The 26,344-nt window shown below is 42.7% G+C and overlaps 1 protein-coding gene across 1 annotated transcript in view; it reads left to right on the forward strand.

Moving 5' to 3' along the window:
• The window catches only part of UNC13C (unc-13 homolog C), a 524,763-nt gene that overhangs the window by 346,783 nt on the left and 151,636 nt on the right, over positions 1 to 26,344 (forward strand). The window contains exon 18 of the mRNA XM_014606134.3: positions 17,302 to 17,387. Coding sequence (XP_014461620.1) covers positions 17,302 to 17,387 — 86 coding nt within the window. The remainder of the gene's footprint in view (positions 1 to 17,301; positions 17,388 to 26,344) is intronic.

Here is a 26,344-nt window from a genome sequence, read left to right on the forward strand (position 1 = left end):
GGTATCCATACTATGCAATAAGCTCCCTCCAGAGATGGTGCAATCACCTACCCTGGAAATCTTCAAGAGGAGACGGGACAGTCACCTTGCTGGGGTCACTTGACCCCAGTTGCCTTTCCTGATTAGTGCAGGGGACTGGACCCAATGATCTTCTGAGGTCCCTTCCAGCCTTACAATCTATGAATCTATGAATAGGTGCAGACCTGAGAGGTATTTGGTGAATCTTCAGCTGTGATGATAAATACTACGCATATTACACTGACACAATAGATCTTGAGCTATTGCAGTGCAAATAGGGAAAATAATAACTATTTTCTTATTGTATTAAGCTACAAGAAAGTTATGCCATTATAACATTTGTATGATGTTGGGGGGTTTTTTCCCTTTTTTTCTCTTTTTATAATACTTCAGAAATTGACATTAACAAACTAACTTTTACAGTATCAAAGACAGTCACTATCTTGTATACAGATTGTAGGAACAGACTGTGGTTTTTCTACTAATGCAGTATGAAATGCAAAATTCTCAAAAGACCAAGGAGTTAAGCTTATGGAATGATAAAGCTTGTTTATTTAAAGAGCAGTGCTCAGTACGGCTGTGCAAAGCTTCAGTCCCTGATTCAATTTGGTGGAGATTTGGCCTGATTCGGTGGCTGAATCTCCGAATCTGAATCTAATCAGACCCTTTAATCTTTCTGAATCGAATCGGAATCCTCTGAATCAATTCAGAGAGATTCAGACAGATTCAGTGAATTGGACATAGAGACAGCTTTAAGTGTTTTTTCTACATACCTCTAGGTAGCAGGGACTGAATGCTGCAGTGCTGGGGTGCATGGAGCATCCCACAGAAACACAAGGCCCCCCCCAGCGTGCTTGGCAGCAGACCCAGAAGTGCACCAGTAACACTTCCAGGTCCACTGGGGAGCACACTGGGGGGGGCGCATCCTCTGGCTCAGCAACTGGTGCCTCCTAGGTCTGGGGGGGCACCCAGGGGGTCCCCCTACAGCCAATTGCTGGGCTGGAGGGGCACAGGGAGGGCCCCCTGCACATGCTTCCCAGCAGACCCAGAAGTGGAATGGACTTCTGGTCCACTTCTGGGTTGACTGCCGGGCATGGTAAAGAGCCCCCCATGCTGCTGTGGGATGCTCCATCTGCCCCAGCAGTGCAGCAATCACAAAGTTGTACTCAACCTGGGGAGATGTGAGCAGTGGGGTACCCCAGGGCTCAGTCCTTGGGCCCACACTGTTTAACATCTTCATCAGCGACTTGGACGAGGGGGTGGAAAGCACACTGTCCAAGTTTGCTGATGACAATAAGATGTGGGGCAAGGTGGACACACTTGAAGGGAGAGAGAGGCTGTAACTAGATTTAGACAGACTACAAAAGTGGACAGATGAGAATAGGATGGGGTTCAACGTAGACAAATGCAGGGTGCTGCACCTTGGGAGAAGGAATCCACAGCATACATACAGGCTGGGGAGCTCCCTTCTTGAAAGCACAGAGGCAGAAAGGGATCTCGGAGTCATTACTGACTCCAAGATGAACATGAGCCACCAATGCCAGACTGCAGCCAGCAAGTCCAGCCATACCTTGTCATGCATCCAGATGCATCTCAAGCCGGTCCAGAGAGGTGATACTCCCCCTCTATGCGATTTTGGTCAGGCCGCAGTTGGAGTACTGCGTCCAGTACTGGGCGCCGCACTTCAAAAGGGATGTGGCCAGCCTGGAGAGGGTTCAGAGGAGGACCACCCGCTTGGTGAGAGGGCAGCAGGACAGGCCCTATGAGGAGAGACTGAGGGACCCCGACCTGTTCAGCCTCAGCAAGAGGAGGCTGAGGGGGGACCTGGTGGCTGCCTACAAACTCATCAGGGGAGATCAACAGCAAATAGGCAGAGCCTTTTTCTCCCCAGCACCACCTGGGGTGACAAGAAACAATGGTAATAAGCTGATGGAGAATAGGTTTAGGTTGGAGATCAGAAGGCAATATTTTACAGTTAGGGTGGCCAAAATCTGGAACCAACTTCCCAGGGAAGTGGTCCTTGCCCCTACCTTTGGCAAATTCAAGAGGAGGTTGGATGATCACCTGTCTGGGGTCTTGTGAACCCAGCATTCATTCCTGCCTGTGGCAGGGGTTCACGCTAGATGATCTGTCCAGGTCCCTCCTGACCTTAGCTACTATGAAACTATGAAACTACCTCAAGGTATGTAGAAAAATCTTTTAAAGCTGTGCCTGTGTCCAAATTGCTGATTCACCAAATTGGCATCGAATCATCAGATTTGGATTCAGTCGAATTGAGTCGGGGACAGTGATCCAAATCAATGGATCAAATCACTGTCCCTGATTTGGACCAAATCCAAATCCAAATCCGAAATGAATAGGGCCTGTTTCGCACACCCCTAGTGCTCAGCCTATTATTCTGCTGTTCCCTCCAGTCCCCTCCTAAAATCCCTGGGCAAATACAACATATACATAACACTCTTAAAGGTACCCACACATCTTCCCCCTTTACATGTAACATATCTCCAATGTAATACTAACATTGGAAGTTTAGTTCAATCCATAGTTAAAGCACATTTTAACAGATCTCTATTAGTCTTTGTGTTGGCTTTTTAGCTCTAAGTTTCTCTGCATTCTCAGTCCTTATTGGTTCAATTCTTGGTTGGTTTCCTTGCTCAGTTGTCTCTACCTCTGTATCATTTTCAGTCTTCTCTGTCGCTTTGATGCTAACTCTGTTTCCTTTGGTGAATCTTGTGATACTGCTTCTTTTCTCCCCTTTACAAGCTGCAAGTGTTGTCTGTTCCTTCCTAACACCTGCCCTTCTGGTGTGACTACTTGATAGGATCTGGGAGCTACTTGCAGGGGAACTAGTGCTTTTTGTTTTCATATTCATCCATCTGAAATGAGCACCATATCTTTGTTGTCCAGTTGTGGTAGCTCCCTGGAACCCTGTCATAGTACCATTTTTGTTTGAGTTTGTCAACTTTTAAAAAAGTTTTCATGTCTTGTTTTTTATTCTGACGAGCATCATCCACAAGATTTGTCAGCCTGGTTTCCTGTTACAGCATTTCTACTGGGGACAATCCATGTTTCATGAGTGTTGCTCTATAATTTAACAGTAAACATCGGTGTATAAATCTGTAGCTTTTTTCAACAATTTCTTCATTATTTGTACTCCATTTTCCACCAGACCATTGGATTGTGGGTATTTAGGACTTGAAGTGTTGTGACAGAATCCATATTTGTTTGCAGTTGAATTGACATCTGTTGTCTGTTCTAACAATTTGTGGGATCCCATGTCTAGCAAAAATCAATTTAACATGAGTTCTGACCTGGTTTGCTGTTGTGGTTTGGCACAATGCAATTTCAAGATACCAAGAAAAATAATCCTGCACTAACACACATTTTTTCCTGCACGCATGAATAAGTCAATGCCCACTTCATACCATGGAGCTACAGGCTCCTCCATTCCCATCATGGGTTCTTTTCTTCATGCTGATGTGTACTTTAGACACATTGTACAAACCTTTACAGCATCTTCTATGTCTTTTTTGTGTTGGGCCAAGATAGAGCACCCCTTGGTCCTAAATACCCGCAATCCAATGGTCTGGTGAAAAATGGAGCCCAATTTGTACAAAATGGATCCCTTGGTCTTCTCTTGAATTTTTCACTGCCTAGATGCCCCTCGTGTTCTGTAAAGCATGTCTTTAACACTTCAAGAAAAACAAGACATGAGCCTTTGAACAAAATGCCATCTAGTAGTGACAGCTCCTCCTTGATGAGTGGAGGGGATAGGTACGGTTTTTTAGGCCAACCAGTACAAATAGCTGTTATCACTTTTTGCAATGTGGTGTCCTGAGCAGCAGCTTCTGCAATTAGTGCCCACATTTTATCTGTGACAGGAATCAATCTTTTAATTAGATTAACATGTACCATGTCTGAGTCTGGAATTCTGTCATTTTCCATTGTGTCATATACTCTGAACAACATATCTACAATAAGCACATGTTTTACTGGCATGTATTGTATGTCTACATCATACATTTACAGTTGAAAGAAAAGTTGCTGTAATCTGGGTGACATATCTGATAACCCTTTCTTTGCTATAGTTACCAAAGTTTTATGATCAGTTTCAGCTATCACAGACTTCCCAGAGATGAATATATGAAATTTCTTACAGCTTTACATCAGAGCTAAACTTTCTTTCTCAATTCATGCATATAGACACTGACTTAGAGAGTGCCCTAGATGCATATGCTACTGGTCTCCAGCTATCCCCACATTTCTGAAGCAAGCTGCTCCTGTGTCACCTTTAGAAGCAACTGTTGACAATTTAATGGGTCTTTTAGGGTCATAGTAGTTTAGTACTGGAGCTTTCATTATTTTTTCCTTCAAGTTTTTAAATTCAACTTCATGTTCATGTCCCCATGTCCACTGAGCATTCTTTTGTAGGATTTTTAGATATTTAGTCTGCTCTGCTAAATTAGGTAGATGTTTCCCTACAAAATTGATCATTCCCAGTAATCTTTGCTCTCCATCCTAATCTGTAGCGAGTGACATGTTTGTAATGGCTTTAACCCGTAGGATCAATTTGCACCCCTTTCTCAGAGAGCTTTTCTCCCACATATGTTATTTCTTTGACACTGAATTTGCATTTTTGTTTGCTCATTTTCAAACTTGCTCTGTGAGTTATTTCTAATGCCTTTCTTAAAGGCCTGAGATCATGTTCTTCCATAGTATTTCCCCAAACTAATACATCATCAATATAAATGATAGTTCTATCAAGACCTTAAAAATATTGTTGCACCTTTCTCTGAAATACTTCAGATACAGAACACAGCCCAAAAGGAAGCCTACAAAAGCAATACTTTCTCAAGGGCATATTGAAGATACATAATCTAGTGCTATTCTTTTCTAGGGGAACTTGCCAAAACCCAGAAGAGGCAGCCAAAGTGGAGAAATATTTAGCTTTTGCCATGTTGCCAAAAACCTCTTCCCTGGTGGGAATAGAAAAATGCTCCCTTTTGAGGTACCAGTTCATTTGCTTAGAATCCAGACACAATCTCAAGGATCTATCTTTTTTTCCCCTATTATGACCAGTGAATAAACCTAAGCAGTTGGTTGCTCTACTTTTTCTATTATGTCCATGTTAACTAATTTTTTTTTTCAGTTTCTCCCTCAGTTTCCTGGGCCTCTTACAGACTGAACTTTTGCTATATTACCCTTGTGTCTAACATGCAGTGCACAAACACCCTTGGTTGCAATTATGTTCCCATTATATGCTCTAAGTTTCACTTTCTTATTCTCATAGTACACAGGTTTAGTTTTCATTTTTTGAATAATGTATCCTGGTATTACACTGACCTGTGCCCCTGTATCTAATTTAAAAGTTACCTTTAGTTCATTGGTGTCCAGGGTGATTGCCTTTGCATCCCTATGTCGTCATAATGAGTCTTATACCAGGAAAGGAGACCAAGACACGATTGTCCTAAAGTAAAAGCAAATTTATGGAACCCTAACAGATACAACTGTAATTAAAATTGAAGCAGTTTTAGCAGTTAAAAAAATGAGGTTTGTAGCTAGTCAAAGCAGATATTCACCACCCCATAATGTTGCAAACGCTACTTTACTGGAGCATCAGGCTATGAAGTCGTGTCCAGGGCTTCTGGTTCTGTGTCTGATGTTCAGACAGGATCTTGGATCGGTGACAGGAACACTTTAGGCTTTTTTCAGGAGTGTTCCAAAGGGTACACTCTCTTACCTCTCTTTATATACCATACAGTTTGCATTTTTTAATACATAAAATTAACTTAAGCCTTCCTCCTAATGCATGTTCATAACCTTGCTTCTGTTTGCCAGATATGGTTACCTCTAACTGGATTCTTCTATTCTGAAGGAATCTTTTCATTCTTAGGTGGGGATAGGTTTTCCTCTGACTGTACCTCTTTTGCCCAGGTTATAGTTATTCAATTTAGTTAGCCAACTTCCTGATTTGTTCTAAGTCAAGGACAGTATTTTTCCATCTGCTCCTTTCACAGGGTGTATGTCTTGACCACAATTCCAAATAAGCATGCAGCTTGAGTTGAGCACAAAGATCAAACCCAGGCCTGAAGGCCTCTGGGTCCCAACATTGTCCAATCCTCAGAAGAATGAAAATCTTCTTGCATTTTGCCAATGCAGAATTCTTCCTCTTCCTCATTGCATAGGGCATGCACCTACTGTTTCTTGTGTGGTGCATCCTCCTCCTTTCTGCAAACTTTGGCAAAATAATTGAATCTTTTGCATTTGTTGCAGTGCTTACCAAATGCAGGACATTGCATGGGTTTGTGGTAACCCTCACAGCATCTGCAGTTAACCATTGTTTCTTCAAACAATTCTCTTAGGCCTGTGCTTGCCTTCTTCATAGTGAGGTCCTCCTTTCTTTATTGTTTGTGTGTTGCCTTAGGTTTTTGCAGTTTTGAAATCCTGTCTAGTTCAGCTTTTTCTGTTTTTTCCTCTAGCTTCTGCAGCCTGGCATTTGTTATCTCAGCTCCTTGGCACATTCTAACTGCATTTTCCAAATTAAGCTTAGGATCCTCTTGCAGTCTTATCCTGAAGCTTGTATCCCTTATATCCAATACTATTTGGGCTCTGATCATGGACTCTTTTAGGTCTCCAAAATTGCATGTCTGGCTTAGACAAACTCCTTTATTTACTTACTGCCATCTCACGCGGAAATTATACCATTCAAAGGTTTCATTTTGTTTGTGTATACAATGTTCCTCAAAGTTTTTTACTGTGCCATTGCTTTTCTGTTCTGCTTCTGACAGTTGTAGGCTATTATAAAGAGAAAGAACTTCTTGGCCTGCTATATTAAAAAAATAGCTATCTTGAGTGGATCTTCCCTCTCTGTGGCACCACTGGCCACCATATATATGGTGAAGCTCTGCTTAAATTTCTTCCAGTTTTCTGTTGCATTGTTGGACAGCTTTAAATCATCTGGAATTCTGAGATGCTCCATTTTTCTGTCTTTCTTCACACCCCTCTTCTGGTACCACATGTAGTTCTCAAAAGACCAAGGAGTTAAGCTTATAGAATGATAAAGCTTGTTTATTTAGAGAGCATGCTCAGCCTACTATTCTGCTGTTCCCTCTGGTTCCCTCCTAAAATTCCTGAGAAAATGTAACAACTTATACATAAGACTTTTAAAGGTATCCGCACAGGACATACTGTTAATCCTGAATTTGTCAATGACAGCTACTGTGACTTAGTACACAGAACACAAATATAAAAGCTAATGTAGGGTGCTGCCTTAAACCCAGAAAATCAAGGGAATGTTGAAAATTATCCCATTTGCCTTACCTCACTTTACTGTATTTACTTTGTGTGTAATACAATACATATATAATATGTCCAAAATTTGGTGGCAGGGAAGAGAGAGTGCTGGATCCATGTGCAGACATAGCCTGGGGACATGGACCAATCCTGCATCTTTGGACCCTATGAGGTAGCAAGAGTCCCTGGGAGGTGGCACCAGGCCCCAGAAGGTGGTACAGGGCTCAGGAAGGTGGCACAAGTCTCTGGGAGGCAGCATGAGGTCTTAACCTGGCTCTCAGAATCTGGTCCAACCTGTGAATGAGCCCCAAGCAGCTCATCTGGTTCACATCAACAAAAGGTTGGGTACCACTGGCTTAGACCTTCACCCCCTTCTCCTTCACATATATTTTCTTTACCCAGACTCATCCCATCTTGCTCCTCTATGAATGAAATTGATTCTCTGGTTGAGCCACTGCACCTTAGTCATGTTACATCCATTATTGCCACCTTTTTTATTTTCTTCATAACTCCATAAGCTTTTATTTACTCCCTTTCTTTGCTGAAATACCACCAAATTAATAGTGGAAGATCAGGAGGGGTTTTCTTCCTGCTTCATTAAAACAGTAGTGAACTCCAATATTTTTATCCACCCTATTTGTCTAAGCATAAGATATGGGAAAAAAATCTACTGCCAAATTTTAAGTAGATATCCAATAATTGGTTTAAAAAGAAAGTAGAAACATTACTGAGTTATGCCTTCTGTTTAAGGAACTTTAACTCCCACAGAAGTCTTATGTCAAGTGCACTCACAGTAGCCATGCATTTCTGTGATCCTAATGTTATTTGAAAAATATGGTATCAAACCATATGCAACATTCAACAATCCCTCCATTTAAGGAAGTTAGCTTTCATCCATTGTAATTAATAAATGAGCAAAGAACACATTTAGTAGCAGCAGAGAATTTTTATTTATTTCTGAAAGATGTTCTTAATCCATCTTGTTCACAAACTGCTTATGGAAGATAGAATTTATAATATATACAATTTATAATAATTTATTAAAATATATAATATTATATATCTCCATATATATAATGTATATAAGTGGTATAAACTGTTGTACTTAATAAACAGCATAAGAAATATACAGACTACAGAGCAGTGTAAAATTGTGAGAGGGATGGCACAGAACAGTGAATCAGCTCTGAATTATTGTTAGCAACATATGAAAATGGTTTGTCTACATTTCTGAATTCCCATTGTGCAGTTATGGCTAATTGTCTATGAATTAGGTAGGGTTTTGGTAATGTCTGTTCATAATTTTGAAAGGGAGTAGTTAGATACAAGGACTTTCCCCTATTTTACATATGGTATTCTATTAGAGCAGGAGTGGGCAATTATTTGGGTACGAGGGCTACATGGAGAGTTTTAATCAGCTGTCACAGGCCAGATAAGCATTAAACATTCCACCTCCCCACCCCACCCCACCCCACCCCACCCCAGCCACAACATCTCACCAAAACTCCCTATGGAGAGGGAGCAGCACTCATGAGTGGGAAGGGCAGGTGAGGCTGGGACTATAGGGCTGGGTCACCAGACAATGACAACTCCAGGCCAGAGACCAATCCCTGCATGCCTCTGCCCTCTGTGGGGCATGTGCATGGGTTTGGGGGGGTGGCTGCCTGGGCACTAGGTCCCAGGAACCTGCCGTGAGTGAGCGGAGGGGGGAGGTGGGAGGGGGGAGAGGAGGGTATGTATATCAGAATTTTTCCAAGCAGTGTGGTCTGTGCTGCCTCCGCATCACTCCGCATGAGGCCAAGCCCCACCCACTTATGCTGGCGCAGTCTGTACCATGCTTCTGAGCGTGCCAAGAGCCTGGCCCAGCTGGGTGCTTTTCTGCTTCCCCTGTGGCTTATGCACCTACCCCTGCTGGGAAGCTGGCCAGAAGCTAAAGCTGGAGCCCCACACATTGGGGCAGGAGCCACAGCACCTGAAGTTGCTTGCCCACCCACCTGGAGCAGTGCAGCATGGTGTGCCATGGCACAGCAGTGACAAAATCAGGAGCAGAAGCTGCTGCTGGAGGTGGGGGCAGAGGAGAAGCACCTGGCTGCAGCTGCACTGGAAGCTGTGCACACTGGCTGGGGCCAGGCTATGGTTGCCAATGGTAGCCTAGCATGGGCCACCCTGGTGCAAGCAGGCAGGGCTTGGCCCCATGCCAGGTACTGCAGGGGCAGCCATGGGCTGGATGTGACCCATGGGCCATATTTTGCCTACTCCTGTATTATAGGCAGGTTGTAGTGTGAACATAGCACATAGCCATGAAGAATGGAAAAATCAGTGATGTTAGTGTAGAGGAAAGGAAATGGAAAATTGGTAAAGCTGATGGTCCATGAATAATATCATAACATTTTTTTTCTGAATCAAGATTGTATTATGGAGAAGCCAAATCATTAAATTCTATTATACTTATATGAAACAATAAATTAATTAAATTGGCCCTACTGAGCTTTGTATTAGAATCTTTAAAATCACGTACTGAGTATAAGGTTATTACAGAAGGTATTTTATGACTGAAACTATCTTGAGAATTATAAACATATTAGCCCATCATTTGTTAGCACACTAAATCAATTTCACTAGTGAAAGTGTTGATGATTAGGTTAACACTGCATTACATTAGTTGGCATACTTTGAAAAATTTAAATCCTGTCATTTGAGTTTATGAAGAATGACACCTGCAAGTATCATAGTTGTCACAAAGTAAATTAATTACAATGTGAAAAGTAAATGATTCCTACTAACACCAAATGTACTTGCTGTTTTATAATAATTTTTGTCACAGTCATTTCCCACCATGAGGTCAGTTGGTTAAAACTGAAACAGATGTTTGGGACTGACTCTAGGTCTCATGAGGCTCAATGCAAAATTGTGTCTGTGCGATGCCTAAGGCAAACTTCCATTGCCTACATGTACAGTGGAAAGATTTCATACCTGGTCTGGTTGGTGATAATGCACCAAGTTTACATTTTCCCAATGAAGGGAGAAGTTACTGACTCTGTTCCTTTCACATTTGTCAGGGGGTGAGTGGCAGGGAGTATTTCTATATGCATAAGTATACACACCTGCATATGTACATTACTTTTTTCCCTTTTGAATCAAGATTGATTCTGTGGAATTCAGCTAGTTAAATTCCATAAAACTTTAATGAAACAATGCTTAAATGAATACATAAATATATACATAATTACATACATATGAGTATATCAGATCAAACAGATGAATTTCATAAATCTACATCTTAGTTGAAGGAAGAGAGAGCATTGACTTATATCCCAGATAAGCAGAATAATATGGTTTCTCTATGTCAGAAGAATCAAATCCAAAATCTTCTCTCAGAATATGTCAAAGTTCAACAGTTTAGGTGCTAACAAAGCATCTCAGAGAAGAATGAAAATGAAGCCTAGTGCAGGAAAGAACTCAGAATTATAATATATTTGACTGTCAGAAATTCAAATATCAAAACTTTATATTTAACAGAATTATTATTGAAATGTATAATTCTACAAGTGTTAAGAAGAACAAGAGCTATGATTTCTTTCAAATTAAATGAATTCAGCAACTAATCAACTATAGAAGCATTCTTATTTTCTGGGAACATCCATTTGGTGCATTGTAGCTAGTCTGTGGCCACAAGGCAGCTGTAACACACCCTAGTGACAATGTAGCCCCTGCCTGGCTCAGGCTCAGTTGCAGCCCTTCCCTTGGGTCTCACCTGCCATGCCTTGATCTTAATAAATATTTTAAAAGGGAGGCTGCCTGTGAACCTGATCCTGTATTGATCCTCACTGGCCTCCCAGAGTCCCCTGTGACAGAGAGCAGTCATACACCCCAAATCATCAGGCCCTCTCAGCCTGCCTGTGCCTTTGCTAGGCACTGATTACCTTAACCCTTCCTATGCCACACCCTATGCCTTGTGGGTATTACTGTCTAATGTTTGGCCCTTTTGGGCACTGGGCCTCTGGCCTTCTCTGTCTGGTCCCTGTGGCCTTACATTCTGCCCAGTCCAAGCTCAACAACTGCTCAGAGGGTTGCCAACCCTCCTGGATTGCCTGAGAGCCTACCAGAATTGGCATCAATCTCCTAGTGACTATTGAAAGCAACCTGGGAGATTGATATTGTGAATGGGTTGAACAGTACAATTAATGTCATTACATTATGTTCAAAAAAAACCCTCCCAGAATAGCTTCAGTCAGAGTTGGCAACCCTAGCTGCTCAGGCCTTGAGCCTGCCCCTGACAGGACTCAAAATTATTGCATGCCACCCTCCACCCCACCCCAGGGCACTAATAGGACCTCCTTAACCACCCCTTATAGTCCGAACCTAAACCACAGGTTTAAGCAGCAACATAAACATAAGCACCTGGGCTCTAAAATAACAATAACAATGGAAACAGACCTCTGCACCTTTAAGAGGGCAAAGCTTTACTCCTCAGTACACATACCTCCTAGTCTGGGTACCTTGTGAGCTCCCTTAGCCTCACTACTCCTGTAGGCAGGAAAGCAAGCAGTCAAGCATCCCTGGGTGATTGAATTTATTGGCTGCCTATAAATTAATTAGGGGAGGGCAGCAGGGAATAGGAGATGCTCTATTTACTAGGGCATCCCCTGGAGTAACTAGGAACAGTGGCCACAAATTGACAGAGAGCAGATTTAGGTTGGACATTAGAAAGAACTTCTTCACAGTAAAGGTTGCCAGAATCTGGAATGGGCTTCCAAGGGAGGTGGTGCTCTCCCCTACCTTGGGGGTCTTCAAGAGGAGACTGGACAAACACCTGGCTGGAGTCATCTGCCCCCAGTGCTCTTTCCTGCCCAGGGCAGGGGGTCAGACTCGATGACCTACTGAGGTCCCTTCTGACCCTAACATCTATGAATCTATGATTCAGTCTTTGCAGGTTAGTCTAAGCTGCAAAGATTGAACCAATAAACAAATGGTTATCACTTTTGATTCAGGAAATGCAGCCACGTGCCTGCAGTGGCCCATGCCAGAAGCTGGGGGGTGCTACAGCACAGCTTTCTGGCACATATCCAGCATGACTCTGGGTGGGGGGGGGTATTTCTCATCACTTCCTCTTCCTGCTTCCAGGTGCCTCTGGGATTTGTAGTCCACAGTCACAGCCAACACTAAGCAAGCAGGGCAGGGCAGCTCTGTACTCAGGGGAAGTGAAGTGTAACTCCCCTCCCTGGCCCCAGACCCCAGCCAGGGTTTGCTTGGGGTGGGGGGGGAGGGGGGGAGTGAGCCGGTAAGTGAGCCAGCCCTCAATGCTTCAGCTAGAGAGCAGAGGTCCAGGGCCAGCCCTGCTTTCTGGAGCAGACAGCACAGGTGAGACTAGGGCTGCAAAATGCTGGGATGCTGGGGGACTTTGATTTAATGTGAATCAGGAACGCATCTGGGATAGAAGTTTCATAAACCTAGTTGACCTAAATCAGTTAAGTCTGATACTACATTCAACCAAGTTTATCTTAAACCAGTTTCAGCCATTTTGAAACTGGTTTGTGTGCACTGAACTTCTATAACTCCAGCCTGAGCCTTCTTCCAGGCATGTGTCTCATTAGCAACCTTCCCCACCTGCAGCTCCCTTAAAGGAGCAGGCACACCCAGGAAACCCTCACTATTTGCAGATTTGCGATTCGCAGTTTTGAATATTTGCAGTGCAGCGCAACAACACACACGGTCTCCCCCCACAGCGTGATGAAACTTTGTTATGCTTGACACCCCCACCCCCCCACCACCAACAGCGTCAGCAGCATCTACAGGAGCTCTGCACTTGCCACCACAATGCTTGCCACTAACATGGTCCCACCGCTGCCAGTGCAGCCATGCCCCACCCCCAGCTGCTGGGGGCACATGCTGTTCATGACGACTGGCCAATGGCAACACCCTGAGGGATAGCCAGCACAGGTTTGTTGTAGGTAGGTCGTGCTTGACCAATCTTATTTCCTTTTATGACCAAGTGACCTATCACCTGGAAAAGGGGGAAGAGATTGATGTCATATATCTTGACTTTAAAAAAGCCTTCGATCTGGTATCCCATGATCACCTTTTAGCAAAACTGGCCAACTGTGACCTCGGGTCCACCATGATCCTGTGGCTGGGGAATTGGCTCTGTGGTCAGACCCAGAGGGTGGTGGTTGACAGAAGTCAATTGTCATGGTGCTCTGTGACCAGTGGGGTCCCTCAAGGCTCTGTCCTTGGACCTATTTTGTTCAACCTCTTCATTAATGATGTGGACATTGGAGTCAGAAGTGGACTGCCCAAATTCCAATGATACCAAACTTTGGGGTAAAGCATCCACAACTGAGGACAGGAGGGTAATCCAGGCTGACCGTGACAGACTCATGAACTGGGCAGATGAGAACCTGATGATGTTTAACACTGAAAAATGCAAGGTTCTCTACCTTGGAAGGAAAAACCTGCAGCATGTCTATTGGCTTAGCAGTGCTATGCTGGTTCGCACTACGGAAGAAAGGAAGTTGGGGGTCATGATTGACCACAAGATGAATATGAGCCTTCAATGTGATGCTGCAGCCAGTAAAGCAAGCAAAATGCTGGCTTGCATCCATAGATACTTCTCAAGCAAATCCCAGGACGTCATTCTCCCATTGTACTCAGCCTTGGTGAGGCCACAGCTGGAGTACTGTGTCCAGTTTTGAGCTCCACAATTCAAAAAGGATGTGGAGAAGCTTGAGAGGGTGCAGAGGAGAGCCATGCACATGATCAGAGGTCAGGAAAACAGACCTTATGATGAGAGGCTGAGAGCTATGGGACTGTTCAGCCTGGAAAAGTGCAGGCTCAGGGGCAGTCTGATGGTCACCTATAAGTTTATAAGGGGTGACCACTAGGATTTGGGGGAACGTTTGTTCACAAGAGTGCCCCAAGGGATGACAAGGTTGAATGATTATAAACTCCTGCAAGACCATTTCAGGCTGGACATAAGGAAGAACTTCTTTACTATCTGAGCCCCCGAGGTCTGGAATAGCCTGCCACCAGAGGTGGTTCAAGCACCTACTTTGAACGCCTTCAAGAGAAACCTGCATGTTTTTCTTGCTGGGATCCTATGACCTCAGCTGACTTCCTGCCCCTGGGGCAGGGGTCTGGACTCAGTGATCTTCCAAGGTCCCTTCCAGCCTTGATGTCTATGAAATCTGATGTCTATGAAATCTATGAATGTAGGCAACGTATTCACGGATTTCCCCATTCACGGAAATCCCTAGAATGTATCCCCCAGAAATGGCAAAGGTCTCCTGTAGTTTTAAATAGATTATTGTTTTATTTATTTTCATTGTAGCATATGGGCTAGGTGCAAGTGGTGGTGATGATCCAGATTATGCAAAAAGCTTATAAAGATTTTACCATTAGAAGTAGCACAGAATGCTTTTTTTTTAAATCTAAAACAATTGCTGATTTCAAGGAGTGGTTCTTCTATTGAAGCAAAGAACTAGAAACATTTCATCATAGGCAACTCACCTAATGTGACCCATTTATGAATGTACCTCTTTTTTAATTTGGCAAAGTATAGAAAAATCACACATATGTTGCTGCTATAAGTAGCATAAAACATTTCCGAAATGTAAATACTTCAGTAAAAAGGGACAAATAATCTTTTTTGCTAGTGTTTTTGTAGAGGGGGACATTTGTATTGATGAAAGGTGGAATATCTGACAAATTCAAGGACAGCTGATCAGCATGTTGCAGCTATTTGTTCTTTAATTTTGTTTGGTACCTGTATTTTAGGAGTGAAATAAAATGATATGTTACATAAATCAAAATACTTTTGGCTCAGTTCTCCAATGGTAGGAACAAGTCCAACTAAACTGACAAAATTATTTTGATTTATGTAACATATCATTCTATTTCATCGAGGGGGTGGCTAGGAGGTGGGGGGTTGGGACCTGGCAGCAACAGGGTGGGAGCCAAGCTGGGCCCACGATCAGGCCAAGGCCCACTGCGCTTGTCCCTTCCCCTGTGCCCAGAGTCATTTCCCAGTGTCAGGAACCCCACAACAAATCCATCATCCCCAGCTGCCTCCCTGCCCCAGCACTGGCCTGTCACTGCCTGGGGCCCCCAGCTGGGGGCTGGAGCAGGGCCAGCCTCTGCTGCACTGCCAGGCTGGAGGGGACGGATCATGCACGACCCCCATGCCCACCCTAACAGGCTGTGCACAGCTGGGGCAGGGTGCAGGACAATGCCACCTGGGGGGCACCTGGGGTCATCGGGGGGGCAAAGGGATGGATGGCAGCTCCCGCCACCACGTGTCCTAGGAGGACATGGGGGTCATGTGCCCCCATTTCTGTGTGGGGCAGGATGGGCTGCCATGGAGGGCTGTGGTTGAGGTAGTGCCGGGCTCTTCCTGGTGGGGGGGGGGCATGCTGTGCTCTGGCAGCAGTGCTGGGGGTGGCAGGTGAACTATGATGAATCTTGGGGTGGCTGCAGCTCCCTGCCAGTACCACTGCTGCCCTCCCCAGTGCAGTCTGCTCCCCCCTGAACAGGAAAAGCCTGGTGCAGCCCAGGCTCCAGCCTGCAGTGGTAGACTGCCCTGCCTCAAGCAGATACGGGGGCCAGATGCAAAACCAGTGGCATGGGGAGCTTGCACACTACCACCGCCATCTATACACTCTTGCCACCAGGTGCCGGGCACCACTTTCCCATGCCCAAGTATCCTCACTTCTCTGCACAACCAGCTTCATGTGCGGCCCGCTGTCAGCACCCCCTGACCCCTGGCATGTGGCAGCAGCACGGGGAGCTCAAACATGGCAGCTGCCCCCACCGCCATCTATACACTCAGTACCACTGCCATGCTCCAGGGGGGAAGGGGTGCTGTCAGCCAGCTGGACGCAAAGCCAGCAGCACAAAGAAGCAGGGATACTTGGGTGTAGGAAAGTGATGCACAGCACCCAGAGGTGGCATGGAGTGATGGATGGTGGCAGCCCTGCCCCCCATGCCACTGCTTCCCAGGTACCCCCACTTCTCTGCACTGCTGGCTTTGCATCCAGCCAGCTGTCGCACCCGCCTCCCCCCCTCCACACCCCCCCACTAACCAGACACAAAGCAAGTAGCACAGAGAAGTGGGGATACTTGGGTGCAGGGAAACAGAATGTGGCGTCAATGCAAAGTGATGGATCGTGGAGACAGCCCTATCCCCCACTTCCCAAGTACCCCCGCTTCTCTGTGCCGCCGCCACATACCCCTTGGGGCCTTCCCAAGTACCCTCAGGGGTATACATACCCCCAGTTGACAACCCCTGCTCTAAGAGATGAGAGAGCACACTTTTCTTTTCCTTAAAACAAGTAATTGGTACCTGTGTATAGATAAATGCTGAACTTTTAAATGGTAGCTAGTACATAAACAGATGGTTTTTAAAGAGACTATTTAATATATGACAAATAAATAGAAGTTTTAATTAACAGCTTGCATGGTGTATATTTTCATCTGTGTCTTCATCTTGCCAGTAAAGCTGGAGGAAGTTAGAACCAGTAAAACCTCTGCAGTTATTGAGCCACGTCTTCATCTACTGTAAATCAGATTGCTGCACTGAAGTTAATATTCCTTTTTCTCAACAGAGAATGTAATGTCAGTAGAGCTAGGCAAATGGGCAACAACCAAGCATCTGACATAGGATTTGGGTGTTTTTTCAAGAGCCAAATCCATCCCTGGTATAACACAGCTGAAGTCCATGGAGTTACATCAGGGACACTCTATGTTATCAAATATGTACTAAATATAATTAGCATTGTACGTAACTCTTTACTGAAGTAGGGCCCCAACATTAACATTTGACTGAAGGTAATTTTTATTTGAAGGTTGTTCTTCCTCCTTAATTAACCAATACTGTAAAAAACAGAAAATACAATGCAGTGCATGCCATGGATACAAAATGTTTGCCTTTCTACTGTACAGCTGTTAACATAATTACTAGCAGCAGATGAACTAATGTAATGTGATTGATTGCAGGTTCCCTCAAGAGCTGAACATGGGAAAAATCAGTGCCGAAATCATGTGGACTCTGTTTGCCCAGGATATGAAGTATGCTCTGGAAGGTAATTAGTGCAAACTATTCATTAGATTAGAATGCTCACCCAGGCTGGTTCCCAACACAAATCACTCCTGACATCAGATGTCTGGAGGTGTTCAGAGTTTATCTCCCTAACTTTTTTCTGGCTTAGAAGAAAAAAAAAAAGGAGTGTTGAAGCACAAAGTTATAAAAAGGGAGGGATGTTCCAGCTCTAAAGTAAAAAAAAAAAAAAAAAATAGCAAGGAGTTAAGAGTAGGAGGAGAACAAAAAATTAGGATCAGCAGGATATAGAGCAATGACAAACTCTAACTGAGATACCTGCTGGTAAAATGGAAATGAGTTTATTTACCACCTAAATATGAAGGTTTACATACTAATTTAAATACTAAATATTAATATACTTGTCAGAAGTCATTATAGTCATCTGGAATCTTATAAAATATTTTCCACATAGTTTTAATATGCAAATGAAAATGTAAACAAATTGGTTTAAAGCATGAAGTTGGAGGAGATTAATCCAAATAGCAAATACCAATTTGCTGTGTTTTAGAGATCCATTATAATAATCTCTATTAAAAACAAACAAACTTAAACGTAGTTTTCCATATCTTCTCTAAGAAAAGTTTCTCAATTTAGACCAAGAGAAAATAATAAAATGTTAATATTTTTCTGTAGCCTAAAAAAAGTTTAAACCTTTTTTATAAAAACAACTAAGCAAAAAGAAAAGAAATAGAATTTGAAATTATATTCTACTAAAGAGAAGGAAAATCAATCAATATTCTTAAATTATGCATATCAAAGAGTTGTCTTGCCTCATAAACTCAACCCTACTAATTTTAGTCATCCATTAAATGATGGAAATGGGAACTTCATTCCCATTACAAGAGAAATGCAAGAGGAATTTTGCTGGGTATAAAATAGATAAACAAGTTTTCTTTTGCCATATCTTTTATTGGACCAATTATGTAGTTGGGAAAGATGTTACACAAGCTTTTGGACACAAAATGCTCTCTGTCAGGTCTGGAAAAGATGCACATACCATATATGACAAACTTCATAATCTGGACTGAAGATGTAGACTTTTTTATTGCTTTCTACTACAGCTTCAACAACCGCCGCCATTTTATCAATTTTTCCCTAGAATACTCTTACACTAATATAACTTCCTAGATACCATGATGCACATCTAGAACGACATTCTTTGAACATATATATAAACAACCCACAGACCACCATGCCTAACTCAACAAAACTAGTAACCATTCTAAACATACCAAGACAGCTATAAACTAGAGACGGACCTGAGATACAAATCTGTTATGAGAATGCTTGTGATGCCTACCTCACCAACTTAAGTGCTGCTTTTATTCATCAGGGACATTCCAGGAAATCTACCATGGAAACCTTCGTAAGGCAGGCTTGGGTACAAAAATATGCAACTTTATTGAATACTAAAAGCCATGAACCAAGCACTACACTAAATAGTTTTATGGCTCATTACAATTTACCTGCTCAAAAATGCATTTACTCACTCCTTATATTCCACACGTAGTAATTTTTTTTTTTTATATATAGTTAGGTTTATCTACTTCAACTGACTTTTACTAGGTTTGTAGTTACTTCTAATAGCTTCTCTTTACTCCATAGCTAGGGACAGACATTCAAAAAGCCTGAGCCTGAATTGATTCATTCTTTGCAGGTTAGTCTAACCTGGCTAGGCTAAATCAGTTTTGTAACCAGACAGACATCCCAGAAAGGCAAGCACATGCCTGCAGTTGCTCAGGCTAGAAGCCAAGGGGTATTAGAGCACCCCTCCCTTCCCTTGCAGAGGGCTGAGCTGAGGGGGGGGGGGTGTCCAAGCCCTGGCAGGACACTCGGATTTGTGAGGGTTCCTCCCACCCCCTTGATAACAGAGCATTTATCAGCTATGTTATCAGCACTTAACACCCCATCAGAAAACAAAGCCTCGCTCATTATGAGATCTTCTTAAACCACTTTTTCCAAAAGAAAATGCATACTAACCTCTGGCCTCTTTACTGTTCATTCCATCCAGGAAGAGCACACACCAACTGCAGATACTTCCTCAGCCTGGTGAAGGGTTTTTAAATCCAAAAGCTTGCTAAGAAAAATGTTTCCAATTATTTAGTTGGTCTAATAAAAGATATCAGATTTACCCAAAGAACCTTGTCTTCCTTTCCCAAAGGAAGGAATGCAAGACACTACCATCTGAGCTGTTGATTACCTTCAAAAATCCCTAAACATGTCTGTCTTACACAGTATTAGCTACCACAGCACATGCTGGCTACATTCTGTGATGTGGGAAACAGGAGGAAGGGATCTCTGCTTAATCAGCGAGTACTGAGCGGGAGGGGGAGGGGTGCATGGGGAAGCCAGGCAGACCCTGCTGTGCCTGCAGTCTCTGCTGGAGCTCCAGCCAGGGAGAAGAGGAGAGGGGCCAGCTCTGCTGTGGAGCAGAGAGCCCCACCCAGCCCAGAGAGCAAGCCAGGATGCCTAGTTAAGCTTAAACCAGCAAAGGGTCTGGGACAGACATTGCATAAACCAGCTTGACTCAAATCAGTTAAGTCTGATACTACATTCAACCAGGTTTACCTCAATATAGTTTCAGCCATTTTCAAACTGGCTTATGTGCACTGAACATCCATTTTTTTTTTACAGGTTTAAACCAGTTTCTGATCACTTAAATCAGTTTATGTGCAATGTCTGTCCCTAGCCCATATGTTTACTGCCCTCTTCAAGTGGAGTTAAATTTAAGTAATTATTTTGACTCATATTTAGCATAGGATGTATCCAAGAACGGGCACTTTGTGCCCAAAATCTTGTCTTACATCTCTTCCAGCTACATAGTTGGTTCAATAAAAGATGTTACCAAAGAGATCTTATATCTTGCATATTCCCTGGCTGCTTTGTGCTCAAACAGTACAACCCAGCTAACACAAAGGCCCCTGACACACATTGCATCTATTGTGCAATTAACTAGTTAATTAACTAGTTAATTGCAGAATACATTTAGAGATGTATTTTGTGAAGTAATTAAAGTAACGATAATAATTACTTGTTGCTTGATGGAAATAGTATCTGCCAGGCATCTAACAATATAGTTCAAATAATTTAATAAATTGTTCTAACTCAATATGTTATAGTAAGAGGCTAAAGGAGAAACTTGCATTTGCTAGGAAAGTTTGTTTTAGTTTTCAACACTATGATATGCCATCAGACAAGTGGTGGCAAACTTCTGCAGCCGTATAGACTTTCTCCCACCAAGAAAAAAATAAACAAAATGACTGTGTCTGAGGGAACAGTTGTAAATCAGTCCTACTGTTTAATCTGACAAAGTCCTTGGCCAACATGTTTTGTGTGGTAAGAAGCAATGCAGTGTACAGTGCAGCTCCCTGGAAGCATGTGCTGTTCCTATTCATATTGCTATTATTTAGGAGATAGGGTTTTTTGGCAGTAAGACCAAGTTCCTGAAAACAGCTACCCAGGAAATTATAATCATCTAGTCTGTATGTAAGCAGAACATTTATTATTTTCAAATCAGGCAAAGTAATAACTATAGAGCTGTTACAGTGGGTAGGGACAATAAGTATTAGGTAGTTTTTAGAAATTGTTGCAACTCAATAGGCATACTGGATAAAGACAATGTTTGCAGATTAAATTGTATATTATTTACTCCAGAGCAGCCGGTGTGGTAATTCTTAGTATCCTTTAAGGTACCCTTTAAGATGCTAAAGATTTGTGTAACAATAATTTGATGGAAAAAGGTAGGAAAGCAAGAAAGACCTAAGAAATCTGCTAACTGGGGACTTTTCAGTGAAAAATGTATTTAGTTTTGTCATTGCTTTGCAGTAAAGAGTTCTTTTGTCATTGTTATGTTCTCTCATATATGATGCTGAATAGAGAGAATTTGTCAGTTGTTGGCATCATCCACAACATGAGTTTTGAAAGGGATACACTAAAAGCAGTGGGTCTTACTATGCCTAGGGGGCAAGAAGCCAGAAGATGGGAGACATGGGAATAGAAAGATGGGAGTAGAAGAAAATGTAAAAAGTAGTGATGATGGTACTAGTAGAGTGAAGGAAAGAAGAAGGACTCAAGATGCAAAATATGAGGTGTAGAGAAATTGTTCAGGACACTGAAAAAAGAACAAGTGCAAAACTAAATTGAGATGATGTAAAAGCAGATGGAATACAACATATTGGGAAGGGAAAAGCAGGGAATCATTGCATATGAGAAGAAAGTGGAAACCCTCATTTTTCAGAAGTGATTCCTGGAGTCACCAGTAAGGCCTGTTTTGGTGTAAAAGAGGAGAAAAGCCAGAGATATAGATCATGGGATGAAAATATAATAGCTGATTATTATTAACACAGTGCAAGTATTAGGCAAGAATGAGGTTAAGAATTAACACATGTATTTATACACATTTTCAATAGCTATTCTTTTGTTATGCTCTCATAATTTTTAGCATATACATGATAATGATCAGACATATATTTATCCCCTAGCATGCTATTACAAATTAATTGACTGTAAAGTAGTGTTTTGTGTCACTGACCTACAAATTCTGTGCACTGATATTAGGTAACTTGCAACAGCATACTCTATTCCCTAATTAGAGTTTATAAATCACTCAGAGGGCAGCTTAAGTCAGGCATTAGCTTGCATTCTGGGGTTAAAGCACAGAAGAAGGAGTCAGAGCAAAAGTTTATTACAAGGTTCTGTGAATTTCTGAAGAAATGCATAAGGAACTAAAAGAGAACTAATGTTTTCATGTGAAATTAAACAAAACATGGCTGTACTTACCAGAGAATCACACAGAAACACTGTGACATCTGTAGGTATCAAAGACATGTTTAAAGCAGCACTGGATGCTTGTAGCTAGAACATGATGGTATAATATTGGTTGTTTCTGCCCAGTAATCCAATGAAGTATTAAAGGATTAATATTTTCCATTGAAGTCTGATAACTGGAACAGAACTTGGTAAGTCAGGAAAAAGGGAGAATGAAATTTGTTTCATTCCAGTTAAGTTACCCCTCAGAAATTTGAGAAAAAAAATTATAGAACACTTTAAAAATATTGTCTATGAATCTCCTATGATGGAAAATCATGCTTTAACCATGTCTTATGATGCAATTCTGTGCTATTTTTGTCAAATCTCATGTGTTAAGCACACTTGGTCTGGGTCAAGACTTGGCAGACAGACCTCAAAGAAATGTCCTAGTACTATAGGAAGAGATAGTGACAATTTATAAGGTCACACTTTTCCTCCCAAGTCAATACTGAACCAGCACCTATGCATCATGCTATGGTGCCCAGTGTTGCTGCAAACAATGTATTTCAGAGACGAGTGAAGGCCAGGGTCCTAAATATTCTTGGGCTCCTTTAAATATCTCTCATGACATAATGTTCCACTTCAGAAGTGATACAGTTGCACTTCGAAATTGACTGAATAGTTCTGATGTAATATCAAGTTAGTAAAAAACTTTGAAATATAGTTATAATTATTAATAATTATTCCCTTATCTTAAACTTAGAGATTGCTCATTCAGGGAGTTAATTATTTACCCTTCATTAGGCAAGCTATAAGCTACAGAAAATAGAGCTGTGCTTGTTGTTTTTTTAGCTTTGTCCATATTGTCTACAAACTAGGGAGTTGATGCTGCTGTCATTGATGCCAATAGGATTTGTGCCTTAGAATTCAGTGGGATTAGAAGCAGGCCATTAAGCATGGTCACTCTTGAACCTCCCATTTTCAATGGAGTCCATAATTAAAATGCATTGTGTTCTGTTGTGCCGGCCCTGTCTTCCAAGTTATAAATGCAGGCCACCATCTGTCCATAGTTAGAGTCCAAGGCAGCTATTGTAACCTTTATCCAGCTGAATATTAATCTCCTCAAATCAGCAAAACAATGTCATCTTTTTTCCTAAAGTTGATTCTTTTTTTATGCCTGTAGCGGAGGTGTCCCCAGGGTATGTACTCCCCTTTCTGATTGAAGGGGATTGTCAGCAGGCAGGGTTGCTGTGGAAGAGAACTGCAAGCTGAGTTTAGTCTCCCCATCCCCTATAGAGCCAGGCCAGGACAATATTAAACTATGTACAAATTTATAAATATTTACATTACATATTTAAAAGATAACTATTAATCTAAAACTGATACAAATATTTACATATAATATAGGACTAATAACCTTGTTTCTCGACAATGGATGAGCCCAACCAGGGTTCAGGTAAATTACAAGTAAACACAGGTAAGTAATGGGGAGGGGTCTTAGCAGGACCCCAATATCATAAAACATAAAATACAATATCACAAAATATAAGGCACAATATCACAAATTATAAGGCACATAAGCATAGAAGTAAACTTAAACTATTAAAAGGGTCCCCAAGGCCCTGCCACATTCCTGGGGCCTGGACTACGCTCTAGTGACCCATGAGGGCAGACCTTATTGCCCCTTGGGCCTCACACCAAGTTCCCGAGAAAGCTCACAAACTCAGAAGGGACCATCCCCCTCTCCAGGGGCCCCTTTCTAGCCAAGAAGGACTTCCCCTCCCTGGTGGGAACCATATTCCCTAGCAACTCACAAATCTGGTGCCCAGGTGCGGGGCTCCTCATCTCCTCAGACGAGTAGCTCCTTGATTGGAGGAGCCTCTGGCTCCTCCTGGGCCATTCCCTCATTCAGATCCTCGAGCACTTTCATGTGCTCTTGGGGGACTTTGGCTTTTTCTCAGGGTTGGAGGCCTGAACTGCCTTGTGTGGCTCCGGGGCTTGGTCTGCTCCTGTGCTGTGTGCACTGAGTGGTTGGAGACCCGAGCTGTCTCACATAGCTCCGAGGGTCTCGCCCCGTGTGCTGCACTGTGCACTGACTGAGGCTGAAACTGTCCACTGCTCCTGTCCAGCAAGAGGTGTCCACAGGGGCTCCTCAGGGCAGCAGCATCTGCCCACTGGGCAGCTCTTCCCCAGCTCTTCTTAGCCCCACTCTCAGCTCCATCCCTCAACGTGTCTGTCCCATGTTTTGCACACAGCTCCTTTTATTCTCTTCAGAGGCTCTGCCCCCCGAAGTTCTGCCGGACCCACAGAATGTAGGCTTAAACCAGGTCTGGAGCTCTCTGCCTCATCCCAGGTATGGCAGGGCAAGCCCCTCCCTGCTGTTACCTGATGGGTGGATGGGCTCCACCAATTACACTGGAGATTCTCTGAGCCCAGATGTGCCAGGCTGTATTGGTAAGTCTGCCACATGTCCAACATGGAAATTACAGCAGTCCCACATTACTTCAAGTCTCCTGAATTGATGAAAGTTTGCTTATCCTGACATAGTAGCTCTTAAGCTATTTTCAGTGTATATATACATACCTCAATATGCTCTGCCATTATGATCATCAAAAACATTTCAGAGACGAGTGAGGGCAGGGCTAGGGTGTTCTGACACACTACTAAACAGGTTCCAATACAAGAGCTCCAGTAAAACACAGTGCTTAAAATCAGGGGTGGTCAAACTGCAACATGTATGCTAGAAGTGGCACAGGTAGTCTTCTTGTACGGCATGTGGCAGATCAGGGATGGGGCCAGCAACAAAGCAGCAGATGGGTCATGGAGCAGAAAAGAGAGTAGCAGATCAAACAGGAAGCATGTGGCAAGCAGCAGAAAGCAAAGCAGCAGATCAGACAAGGGAAAGGAATTGGAGTGGCAGCTGGGGAGAACACAGTGCTTAATTTGTGGCATGGCTACCAAAAAGTTTGGCCCCCACTGCTCTATACCATCACACCTTGCAAACAGAAATGCTTTAAAATCCTTTAATAGACTTGATTTGTTATATCCAACATGTAAATAAGAGCTCTCTTTCCTCTACTCTCTCTGACTGATTTGTTGTAGACTGGATGGCAAAAAGGGATGTAGAGAAGGGATTTGGAGAAGAAAGATCAAAGAGTGAACCCCAGGAACAGCATGAAAGAACACCCAAAAACTAGAACCATGGAGAGAGATCATTCCATTTCACTGTCTGGAAATTAGGTTTTCTTCCAATTAAGAAAAAAGGGGGAAAAAAACGAAATTCTCTCTGAAAAAGAGCAGAGCTTTGACTTTGGAGTAGTCACCATAAGAGGTTCTCTGAGAGGTCTAAGGTGCCCAGCATTCCCCAATTCCAGTTCCATTTGGCAGGTAGAACATGGGGGAGGGATCCAGAGGGTTACCAGGAAGGAAACCAGGTCAGTGTTTAATGGAACTTTGCCTAGACTCCATAAGACCTACATGAAAATCAAGCCAACTCCATGAAATGCTTCAGTTTTTATGAATCAGGAGATACATGTTTCATTGGAATTTTGTTTACAATTTCTAGCAAAGACCAGAGGAGTAAGTAGTCAAGTCTGGCATCATGATGGCTGCAGAGGTGAGGTGGCAGGAGAAATGTTATGAGAGAAAAATGGAATGAAACAATTTTCAAAGGCATGTAGATGAGATCAATAAGCTTGAATTTTTATTATGGTTGCAAGAAGGGGAATATAGAAACATTGTTCAGTCAGCATGACATGCAAGAAGATGATCTAAGCAGATGAGCTGTATAAGCCAAAAATCCTTAATATTGTTTAATCATTCTCTAACCCATTTTCTTTCACCATATCTACTACTGTAAGTACTGCGAAGCCACTATACTGCAGTATCCTCAAGAAGCTAAAGCTTCTTTATTTGTTGATTGCTGGTATATGGATGGCGCCAGATGCTAGTGAAATTACAAAATACATCAGTGGACACCTGACTTCATTATTCAGGTTTAACGGATTAAGTTGTCATTCATAAGAGTGCTATATTGCCCCAGCATTGTTTGTTTAGGGCTTCAGCATTATTTAATCTTTTTTTTTAGCCACTGAATATTAATCTTGTCATGGGACATAGTTATTATTTGACAGTCACTGATGGTAAATCCTTTGTGTCTATATTTTCAATGCAAGTGACCTCATTAGGGAT

Source organism: Alligator mississippiensis, chromosome 11, assembly GCF_030867095.1.
Source record: "Alligator mississippiensis isolate rAllMis1 chromosome 11, rAllMis1, whole genome shotgun sequence".
Classification (NCBI taxonomy): Eukaryota; Metazoa; Chordata; order Crocodylia; family Alligatoridae; genus Alligator; species Alligator mississippiensis.